At 38.3% G+C, this 12,292-nt stretch overlaps 1 protein-coding gene across 2 annotated transcripts in view; it reads right to left on the minus strand.

Moving 5' to 3' along the window:
• ccdc88b (coiled-coil domain containing 88B) overlaps window positions 1-11,600 on the minus strand; it is a 39,677-nt gene extending 28,077 nt beyond the window's left edge. Inside the window, exons 1-7 of one of the 2 annotated variants that reach the window (XM_079352192.1) lie at window positions 11,388-11,600; window positions 10,075-10,223; window positions 8,596-8,704; window positions 3,538-3,607; window positions 3,284-3,342; window positions 1,859-1,942; window positions 872-1,012 (exon numbers count right to left, since the gene is read on the minus strand). In XM_079352192.1, coding sequence (XP_079208318.1) covers window positions 872-1,012; window positions 1,859-1,942; window positions 3,284-3,342; window positions 3,538-3,607; window positions 8,596-8,704; window positions 10,075-10,223; window positions 11,388-11,447 — 672 coding nt within the window. In that variant the 5' untranslated portion in view covers window positions 11,448-11,600. Of the gene's footprint in view, window positions 1-871; window positions 1,040-1,858; window positions 1,943-3,283; window positions 3,343-3,537; window positions 3,608-8,595; window positions 8,705-10,074; window positions 10,224-11,387 lie in introns of both variants that reach the window. The other variant, XM_079352191.1, reaches the window with a different exon arrangement.
• Window positions 11,601-12,292: the final 692 nt, after the last annotated feature.

Below are 12,292 nucleotides of genomic sequence, written 5' to 3' on the forward strand. Positions count from 1 at the left end.
TCTAGTTATATTTCATTCATTTCTATTCATTTTTTATAAACATTCATGGACCACAAAAGTTGTTTATATAAAAACCTCAAATACCACAGCATACTTTCAGAAAGTGAATTCATCCTGCAGCCTGCCAAATTAAGACACTACTTCAATATCAGTTTGAAGTGTGACTGAATACAAGACACAAACTGAATATGAGATCTGAGCAGAAATTAAATAATAATCAAATATCTGACACAATTAAGCAATGAGGAAGCACATACGGCCTTTAATTATACATATCCGTATTTCTAGTTAATCAATTGTTTATAATGTCATGAAAAATACATAGAATGTTCCAATTATCATGTTGGTGTAATGGAAAAGATGGTACAAGTCTCATACATTAATGTCAAACGTAGTTTTATGCACCAAAGAAGCAGGAGTGTTTCTTTATAGTACACTCGGCCACAGTGAGTAAGATCCAAAAAGATCCATTTGAAATCACTGAGGCACAAAAAACATCCGTTTTGTGAATAATAGCAACTTTTAAATACTGTCTCCGTGTGTCCAATTAAGCAAGTTCTAATCACCTGTATATATATCAATAGGTCAGTTAGGATTATATTACTTGTATTTCATGTTCCCGTATTTCCTACTTTTCTATCGTTATCACCTGATTTAAGACAATATTAAAACTTTTCGTGAATTCCACTTACTTACTTTTTTAACATTAATTGTGACGACAAGATCAACATCACCCCACTGTGTGTTACCTTTAGGCAGAGCTGGGGTAGGTTTTTCCAATAAAGGGATATTAATGTTTATATCTAACATTAAAGAATAAAAATACTCAAACTGTCAATTATTATTATCACTGTTTACAGTATATATTTACCTCCAAGTGTGTATCCCTCTGTGCCAGCAGGCTTTGGATCTGTTTGGCCATTGAGCTGAACACCAGCTGCAAGTCTGCACCTTCAACCTCCACCAGCTCCTCCCACCTCAGCGGCAGCACCATGTGAGGATCCTGAGTCACCTGCAGCAAGGACAGTGTCTCAGGTCTCTGTAAAAAGATCAATGTGGTTCTGGGAAGCAAAATGGCAGATCTATGCAAACAGTGTAAAGGCTGTTTGAATATCAAGCAGGGATGTATACCTGTACAGACTAACAGCGATTTCTACAGGGATGTTTCTATTCGTGAAGTTTGTCCAAAACACCCCGACATAAGTCATTGAAAGCTAATGCTCAGGTGGACAGGCCTGATCCGGCCCTCAGATGAACAGCACATGAACAGCAAGCTGCGTGTGCATCCATCCACACAGAAAGACCTCTCCCCTGGAGTTTATGAGGATGATGAGAAACCTGCGCACATATAGGCTGATGGGCTACATGCTGTTACTGTAATTCAGACACGCTGGTATGTAACATGCTGTTTTTATAATGCAGACCATTATTCACGGGAGGTATTTTCAAAAGAGGACAACTTGGCATTTAAGCTTTATTGGAGAGGAAGCAGGGAATGACAGAAATGGGGATGAGGAGAGAGAGGGGGTGTGACAGAGGTGGAGGTGGAAGGTGGACAGAAAGGGTGAAGGATCCATCCCACGGTGGCAGCAAGGGGCACCCAGAGGTCCTTCAAAGGCTGCCAGCAGAATAACAAGCAGCTAATTTTCACATTTCCTTGAAGCGCCAACAGAACCTCTAATAGGTTCACTCTCTCTGCCTACAAGCCAGACAGAGAAGAAATTCATTGCTAAATCATACATAGCACCATTTAGATTTGTCTCCTCTGGATAAAATCTGCTCATACTGACGGTCGGTCTGTGAATTCATTTTCTATTTCTTGGTCCCTTCATTTGATGAGTTTTGCATTTGAACAGACCTGCTGAATACAGCTGGCGATGGCTGCTTGGGTCTCAATGTCCAGAGACTGGATCTGCTGAATGAACGTCTCCTTCCTCTCACACTGCAGGCAAAGAAGTATCAGAGTTTATACATTTGTGTTTTCATTCATACTGGACATTGGCTGGATTTGATCGCAAATTAAAGCAAGCAACTTATCATAAAAACATAAAAAACCATTAATGAATTATTCATTACAGTAATTTGTAAAAAAGAAAAATAGGAAAAATAGGAGAAAGGAAAAGCTAAATATTCATGAGATTTCTCCCGTGTGTTTTTCATATCTTCAGTCTACAGTAGTTAGTTTTTTTTTTTTTCATGGCTCTAAGAAATAATGTTTGATGTTTCTTTTTCCTTTTGTTTCATAATGATTTCCGAATATATAAATTAAAAAGATTTTTGATAACTTAAAATAAAAATAGATAATAAAAATAATAATTTAAGCTGACAGCAGCGAAGAAAGGGCCCTCACACCTTGTGCACGTTGGGGTGTCACAGCGTCAGATGTTTTCAGACACAAAGAAACAGCTCATGTTCAGGTCACAATATGACATGAGGGCACACAGTGTTAATTCTATTTTCGCGTATTTAAGCATGTAAAACAACGCTGGACATACCAGAATGTGGTGCTATGACAAAGATGTTTAATCTGATCAGGTCTCGTTCAGCAGAAGACAGATTACAATATTGTTGGATGAACCACAACAAAGGAGTTATTCCAAGTAGAAATAGGAAGCTCAATCATATTGTATAGTTTGATTTGGTAGTTCAAGATGCAAATGACAGATGTAAAAAAAAAAAAAAAAAAAAAAAAGCTTTATCAGCCTTAAAACATTTTTTTTTAATTTATTTAAATGTTACTGATTCTTGTAAAAAATGGTTATCAGGATTCTGACAAAAAAAAAGTCATACTGGCCTTAATCCTGTTCATGTTTGTTTTACTATTTTTGAACAAAACAAAGCAAAGATTGCCTAAAGCTACATTATTGGGCATTTGAGTCTGGCACTTATTGTGTGCAAGACCAAAAAGTATAAGTAATTGATTAACTCTTTCACGGGACAAAATGGGAGCCCTGATATTTTAAGAATCAGCACCACTGCTCAGCAGATAATCTACATTTGGCCTGTGGGTGGTGCCAAAGGAAAAATCAGAGTTGGTGCTTGATCTGGATTTGTTATTTTTACAGAATATTTTGGTCAAATCAGACAGGGATTAAAGGTTAAATCTTGGATCTAACTTCCTCTTGTTGGTATGATTGTTCATAATAATGATATATTTGTTTTCAACTAAGTGAACTAAGTGAAGAAAGATTTTAGATATTGATCTACTATATATGGCCCAATACTGAGTTGAATTATCAACATATAAAGAGCGTGCTGTCATGTAGTGTCAGAGTGTGTTCACCTGCACTGCACATCCCAGTAAAAGCAGCAGCAGTCGTCTGAGCTCTTCCACGGCTGCCTCTGAGGACACAGAAATAACTGTCATCATCATCATTATCATCATCATCTCCATCGTCCCCACCACCATCCTCCCTATCATTATCACCTTAATGTGTTTCACTGATAGCAGAGATATGGACTCATATAAAGTATAATTACTTTCTTGCCGCTGCCTGAGAGACACAGCACTGATAGCATCGTGTTGTTATCTTGTACCTGTTAGGGGGTCCTGCCCCAGGATGGCAACATTCGGGAGAGGCATCAGTATCAACTGCTGCAAGTCTTCCTGAAGAAAAGAATATATTTGAGTTAAGAGAAAAAAAGTCCCCTAGTGATCAGCTTGTCTGTCTGCCCAGCGAGCTTGGATAAACAAAAACAGAAAAAGTTTCCACCTGCGTCCTGTAGCTTGTGGTGTAAACAAAAAACTTTGCACCAGCATCCTGTAGCTTGTGATGTAAATGAAAAGCTGAAAATCTGATATGACAAACGTCTATGTTGTTCTTCCAAGTTAAAAGGTTATGTATAGATTTAGTATAATGTATCTTGTGCTCAGTGTTCTTTAATTGTAATACATAGAAACAGATCAGATGATGGAAGTACAATTCTGTTAAAAAATACTTTGATTGTTTCTGTTGTTGCCCTCATTGTAAGACTATTCACGCAATGTTGGTAATGAGGCAGCAATGTCTTGAAGTCATACACAAAAACCATTACAAGAAATGATAACTGTTTGTGATGCTGCTTTTTCCCATTATGTTACAACACAATAGAGTTCTTTGTAATCTTAGGATCTGAAAAGTGACTGTATGAATTTTGATAGTTGTGCTTTCTCTACCAAGCTTGCATGCCACACTAAAAAAAACAAGCTTTAAAATTGCATAGATTACTTTACATTAGCTGTTATATTTGCTTATGCCGTACTCAAATTTAGATTTTGAAAACCACTTGAAGGAGTGCTGATCCACAGAAATACAATAACGCCAACAGACCCGGAACCACAAATTGTAAATGGTAAAAAATGAACCAAAAGGCATCATAACAAAATTAGACATGGATATGTGGCTTGTTAAAAATGGGTAATCTGTAATCATGGGTGAATATACTGGTCATCATCTTTTACTTGTCTTTCTGAATGCATGGACTCAAGACCAGCAGCTTGTCTCCTAAAGGTGCAGGCTGGTAGCAAAGCCTGCTATCAAAAAGATAAAGGTAGTGCCCCCTTTCCTTTCTGAACAATCTTTGTCTAAACATTCATTCGTTTATACGCTTGCCTTGTTTTCTTTGTCACTTACTAACGTTCACAGTTATTGCAGACCGGTCTGAAATAAAACGGTTTCCACCATCTGCGCTCACCTGCTCACTATTTTTCTGATGAGACTAGCAGTTTTTTTTACGAGTTCATCACCTTGTCTGGTGTGAAACTTGCCTGCTTTTGAGGCTTCATTCTGCTTTCCTGACCTAATGCCTGACCCATGGTTTTATGATTCACTGCTTCACAGTTTATTGGATTAGTCTGCCTGATCTGGCTGCCTACTTGGTTTAACCCTTGTCTACCTTTTGACCAAAGTAAAATCAAACTTTAATTTCAACTGCCTGTCTGTGACTAAATTCTAATTTTAGCTTATTTCTGAGTGGTTGTATTATAGTTTGTGTTATATGCCGTATCTGCTGTTGACTGTGTTGTGATACACTCGGGATAAATAAGGCTACAGTATATAGTCAGATTGTTGTAGTTTGGTCCTGTGCTACAAAGCATCTTTGTTGTGTTGTAGCATTGGAGAGATTTAGAACCAGCAGAAGGACCACCAACCCTCTGGCTAGTTTGTCTCACTGAGTTATAATTTTGATTAAAGATTGGACAAATCTCTTGGCATATTCTAAATTCTGCTGAATCAATCTGGATTGCAGAAGCCTCAATCGGTCCCCGTCCAGAAACCTGGCTATACTGGCAGCAATAATGATAATGTGGACTCGCGGCTCCTCTTACATTATCATCTGGTAAAAACCATAGTGGCATGAAAACTACTTTATTAAAAAAAAAAATCCAGCCGGGACATTTTCCTGATATGTTATCACTTTATTTACTTTTGCACTAAACTAAGAATGACTGGATCAATTTGTCTGTTAATTAAAATGTTTCTGTCAAAGAGCCACACATTTTGTTGGCTAGCTTCTTTACCAACTGCTCAGAAAGTCTGTTCAAATCCTGTCCTCAATCCACTGATGCAAAATCACACAAAAGTCACAACTACAGCTCTCTCTAAAACTGAATTAATCAACTATACAATGTAAACGTAAAAGTACCGATAGAGGTTGCCCTCTCTTCAGAAGATCCATCATGTGTGACTCTGGTATCAGTGGCATGTGCAGCCAACCTGAAGTTTCGACTCCTTCAGGTCAGGTAGGATATTAGCCACTGCAGATCTGTGTTGCTAATCATGCAGCTCATGGTTTACAGTGCCAAACAGACTTCTGCATGAGATTAGCTGGACTACAAAATTATATAAAATCTGCTTGTCACTGGCAAAATCACGTCTTCCCGTTAACAGTCGCCTTGCCTGCTTCTTACTGCCAACATACACACAAGATGCTAATCGCTCAGATTCCCTCCTGCATTATATTTCTACATCATCACATGGTAAAATGATATACCATGCTTACATCAGAGATTAATAACAACCTATAATACATGCTGCTTTTATCTGTACTTAAAAAGGATTATATTGCAGTTTCTCTTTACATTATTTTTTATAGGTACTCTTAAGTGTAACTCTTTGCAATAACATAATAAAATAACAATATTATTATAATAGACTTCTGATTCTCTCAGACTTTGAAAAATAAAGACATTTTTATGAATAGTCCTAAATTTGGGATCATATTTTTCATCATGCTGTCTGCTGCAGTGGTGAGATTTAAAAACCATCTGTAATACTTTTAGGTCAATATTTCCACTTTATCCTGTTTGAGTCAGTGCTTTTCATTTTATACATACCAAGTATTGCTTTAAATGTCTGCTGTCTCTCATTTTCTTCATCTTTGTTTTTGGTACTGCCTTTATGAGCACACACTTAATGAGCACACCAGATTTAATCTGTAGATTTTTACGTTAATTCAAACGTAATTTACTGGATGTCAAGGCAGTAGCCTTGAACATGTCACAGTTTACAGAAAACAGAGGTCTTTAAATGTAGAGGGTCAATACATTAGTAGGCAGGAGAAATTAGCACTTAAAAACCCAGTAACTGAAAAGTGTCTTCATTCAGGTGCATTAAAGGATTTCACATTTTACACAGAATAACACGATTAAAATAACAGAGCACAGAAAACAGGAGAAGAGTAGGAAAAAAACATTATGTAGAATAGAATAGAATAAAAATAACTCAAGTTTATAGCAGATTTGAATAATCAGCTGAAGAGACAATGGGAAGGTAATAAAGAGCATAATGGAAAACAGCACAGAAATTATACAACTGAATAACCTCAGATAGAACAGAAGAAAATCAACAAAGAACTGAAGAAAAGTATAGAAAAGAATAGAAGAACCAAATCCAAGAGACTGGATACATATAACAAAAAGATCAAAATTAACATAATAAACAGGCAACAAAGAAACGCCAAAAACTGAAACCAATCAGACCTGATTAGTACAACAGAACAGATTGGAATGGAATGGACTAGACTAGAACAGAATCAACTAGAATAATAGGAGAGGAAGGGAAAATAGAGTTAACAGAACAGAACACATTGCATTAAAGAAGCTGTGTTAGAGGCTGAAGTCACAGCCGCAAAAACAAGGACTGAGAAGCTGTGCAGCGCTGCTGTGGCTTACACTGACCACAAACACTATGTCATTGTATCTATCTGACATACAAACACACACGCAAACGCACACAGCAACATTGCACCAAAAAAAGTCAGCAAGAAATAAAACTGTGACCAATGTGAAACTAATTGACTAAACTAACTCATCTGCAGCTACAGTGGAGACTATTCTAAGTGCACTCTGAATTACACCGACTGATATGAGCTTCCCAATTATCACCAGTGTTTTGTGCTGCTGTGAGCTTTCAAGGGACATTAGCGATTCACTGAAAATGAGGAAGTGAAACCTTGTAGACTCGTGTTCCTATGTTGGGTGACAAGCTAAGCAGTGCATGTTCAGTCCACCTGACTGCTGCTTAGGGAGGTTTCCTCTGCTGAGAACAGAGGCCTTTGAATCATCCTGCGGGGAACAATTGTGTCATTTCCTCTAATGCCACAGGCTTCTACAATGCACATTATGCAATGCAAGGCACTGCTGCTTGATAGACTTTTATTACCCAAAACACCACTGCAGAAAAGAAAAAAACAAGCTGCCATATTTCTCACCTCATTTACCTGATAATAAGCAAAGACATGTCTTCTGGGGACGGGCTCTTTGTTTTGTTTCATCTTCTTTTTAATGCAATTGCTCCATCACCCCTCGTGCCCACTTCAAACTTTCTAACATTTCCTCAGGCAAAATATTTGTGTGTAGAGACTGATGGTTGAGTTTCATCTTGTTCACGACCTGACAGATAGTTTTTCGAGCCCTCCTCCATCAGCCCTTCTCCCCTGACATTTGGTGTGGGCCTGACTTATGTTTAGGAAGAATATTTCAGCCCTTCATGAACTGAGAGACATTTCAGTACATTCAAAGTAAAGCCATTGTACATAAAGTATGTTTCAAAATATTTTACAAGAAATACTTCAGAAAGCAAATGGGTCTATTCAAATGTGTTTGTTAAACCACATCAGAAGAAGCTCAAGTCAGAGCATTTCCATCTGAATGTGTAGTCTGCAAAACAGAGTATTAACTCTATGTCCTTAAAAACAACAGCTCAACAATGTCTCATGACATCTGATAAGTTGTGTTAGGGCTTTAATTATGCAGACATGAAACTACTTTACAAATGACACAGGTACCAGTTCATCTTCTGTATTGCCTGTCTTGGGAATACCTGAGAAACAACAACTGTACATTCCTATCTGTATTCAAAGAAGACTTGCTCTGCCAAAGTTGACAACCCATATGCCTATCATTAGACTCAAAACGAGGGAATGAGCTCGCTTTCTCCAACGGAAAAAAAATCCATGAAGGCATTTAGTGGGCTCATCTACTTGAGACATCCAGTAGACCTACATGCTTTGTTGTCTCTCAGACAATCACTCCTGATTTCCCAGCTGATGAGCTGATGTGACCCCCCCCCCCCCCCCCCCCCCCCCCCCCCCCCCCCCCCCCCCCCCCCTCACCTGGTAGAAGGCTCTGAGGTGTCGATTTAAAATCGAAAAGTTCTGGACTCTCAGCATGTGGTCATTTCTCTCACTGTTGTAAAGCCGCTCCACTTTGGGGTTCTGGTCTCTGAGACAAACATAAAAGAAACACAGCGTTGATTAGCTGCAGCTTACACAAACAGCCCAGCACCACATCACTCCAGATACTTCCTTATACAACAGTGCATAAGCAGCGAGTGAATAAAATTTTAATTAGCCTGAGACACGGGCAGAGAGAATCGACATGCAATTATTTAGTAGAATAACGTGGCTTAGGTCACACCAAATTAATCAGCTGTTCTACAAATGCTGACTGCATCGCATCTTGCCAGTTGACAAAGACAAGATTTTATTCTCCAGGAAATTGAATATGAAGGTAAGGAATCCAGCAGAGATAACTAACAGGCATGCCCATACAGTGTGCAAAACACCACATCATGATACACTGTCATTAGTTGTAAGTAAGTATGGATTATACATTTATTCCATCCTTTCACACAGGTTGCAGAACAATGTGAGATTACAAATGGCAACGTGATGAATGTTTATGACATCATGGAAGTATAGAACAAATCTAAGAGTCTACAGCCATGCGAGAAGCAGTGAGAGGCTTGTACTATGCACAGCATAGTACAAGCTTTCAGCTCAATGTTTATGCCAACATTTACACATGATTACAATGCTGAGCCATTCATACTGATGTCAAGACAGTTTGTTAGCATGCTCAACATCTTGAAAGTTATTTGTTAGCTTTAACAGACTTTTGTTAGAATTTGTTAATGCTGCATTTTGTGCAAATTTTGCATTAAACAAAAAGGTAACATCATTGGTTTTGTGTAATTTTGGTCAGAAAGTAGACATGATGATAGTAAGGATTCTTAAAGAAATAAACATTTCTCCCCGGGTATTTATGAATGATGTACCACATGTGATGACGTGTTTTGTCTGATAACCAGACCCTTTATGAAAAACAGAACCTGTGAACCTCATTGTTGTACCAGAGGAGAAAGATGTGTTTTCATCCAATCAAGAACAAAGATCAAGAAAATGCTTGAACAATTTTTATTTAGAAATTAAGAAGATATTGAGATGGCTTAATATGTACCAAAGTCATTGATAGTGAGTAAGACTGACACGTTGTTGCATAGTTTGTGCATCAAGACTGACCTTTAAATTTGAAGATTTTTTATTTTATTTTTTTGTTATTTCAGTTTCCACTGTTTTGTTGTTTAAGTTATTGTATTTATAATATCTTAGAACAATTTTTGCATCCCATTAGGATTTTTACATCACTGTCACAAGATTACTACTTCAATTTTTTTTTCTCACATTAATGAAAGGCTAGGAAATGTTACAGCATGTTCTTCGAATATTTTTTATTTTGTTTGGTTGTCCGTTCTACTGCATACTGTGCATGGCAGCAAGCTAATGAAGCAATAGAAATCTGATCAATCTTACATGACCCTCATGACCTCATTGAGGAAAATCCCATTGGTCAGCCTCATGTAGCGGTCCCGGGGACTCTGGGTTATTGAGTTTACTTCCATGTACTGGCTGTAGAGAGAGATACCATCCTCTCTCTCAACCATCTTCTCAAACAGCTGAACCTGTGAGAGACAGGGAGGAATCGTGTAGTCAGTTTTGATATTAGGGGAAAATGTGTAGCAGAAGTTGGTAGAGGAGGAGAAAAACAGACACAGGAGCAGAGAAAGTACACAGACAGAGACAGAGAGAGAAAGCGGGGGAGATGGAGTATTGCAAACATTTCGACAGTGCAGGAAGCCACTTGAGTCGGAGCACCTGTCTGGACAGGTGGGATCTATGCTCTCACACTGGGAAGCACTTCACAGTGACAGGCAACCAGGCAGGACCGCAGCCAAGGTTTCTCTCCCTCTAAGAAGAGCCAGGCCAATGCAAACTGCAATATAATGAGGCTTATTCCCACCTGTACGTTCTAAAAATTGCATAGTCTGTAAACAGAGCAACCAGCTCGACTTGGTTCATCTGATTAGGTGAGGAAGAGTGTAAAGTGTGCAGAGGAACAGAGCTGTTACACTAGATGTCCTTCATCATATGTGAAGCACAGTGGAAGCCCTCATGTACATAAATAACAGCTCAGCTGAAGAGTCCTTCAGCCACTAAACCTTGGCTGGCTGCAGGCGTTGAACCTGACCTCTGACCCCTCTTTAGTGGAGGATAACAATACAGAGAATATCCCCTGCAAGGTTCAGCACAGTACAACATTATATTGTAAACAATGTTCATTGACCAGACAGGGATATAAATCCCCCTGGGCTGATTAATTTGCCATGTTGAAAACCCAGCAGAAAATTCAGCCTGTTCAAAACACAGCAAACTAAACGCAGTATACCTTTAATTATTTTACAAATCAGTGACAGCCCAAGGACACAGAAGTTTCAATGCCGGGAGAAGAAAATAGTCTCATTGAGAGACTATAGGGAAGCTGCCAAAAGGAGAAGTAGGGTGTTTGTTTTGTTCTAAACAATGCCAAGAAAGTATCAAGCCTGAATTGAGTACTTTATTTAGCTATTTTAGGTATGTTTGTGTAGGTATAACACAGGAAAGTGATGCTTTTAATGACACCTTACTTTTCATTGCTAAAACAAGCTTATATGAAGTTTAGTGCAGCAGTGCAACCGTTTCTACATTGTTTCTTCAGATTATATTTTCTTTTTTTTCTCCTCCTCTCTCTGCTTCTAAAAATGATGACCTTTCCTTAAAATGGGAGCGATAAATGATAAATGACGTACCCATTGCACCAACGCACTCTCCATGAATTCCTCTATTATCTCCATAATGTTAGAGTCCATTGTGGTGTTAGGAGAGCAGCGGAACACTACAGGAGCTAATTAAAAGTATTTTCAACGCTGTGTATGTGATGAATCAAAGAGTGAGAACCCATCTAGCGTCAAGTGAAGTAGTTTGACATTTCTGCGGCCCTTCCCCTGCCTCCCTCCGCCTCGCTGCTGTCTCTTCCTCTCTCTCTCTCTCTCTGACTGTTTGTCAGTTAGTTTCATTGCAAAACCACACCGGAATTTTCAAACAGCACATGTTGCGCTTTTTGTAAACCGACATGATCACACGCCCTACACACGTCAGTAATAATCTCAACGATCATAAAAACAAAAGAAGTATTCCTAGATTGACGGAAAAAAACCCCAACATACAAACAGTGGGTTTTTACTCAGTTGATGAAGATATCATGTAGGTTGATTTACACCTAAAAAAAATAGCTAGACGGAATGTTTTACTTTTTCCTTTTTTTTCTTTTTCTTTTTTTTTTTCACAGAAAGGTGATTTCCATACGAAGCCAACACACCGCCCCTTTTTATTATTATTTATTTATTTATGTTATTATCATTATCATTATTATTATTATTATTCATTTTTTATTATTATTATTATTTTATCTCTGCATGAATTAATGGTAGGCTACCCGGACAAAATGAGGGAGGTTTTAAGTGGACGTTCGAAAAGTGTTCATTTCTCGTCTGTTAAGCGTTCTCCTAATTCACGTACAGTGTAACAGCGACCTCTGGTGGTAGACATTTAAACTAAGTCTACTCGTTCGGCTTTTACATTACATCATTATTTTCGTGACAACAACAGTTGGGGGAAGTGTTACTAAGCAGCTCTAATTTTACTTTGGTGCTTC

Source organism: Symphodus melops, assembly GCF_947650265.1.
Source record: "Symphodus melops genome assembly, chromosome: 9".
Lineage (NCBI taxonomy): Eukaryota > Metazoa > Chordata > Actinopteri > Labriformes > Labridae > Symphodus > Symphodus melops.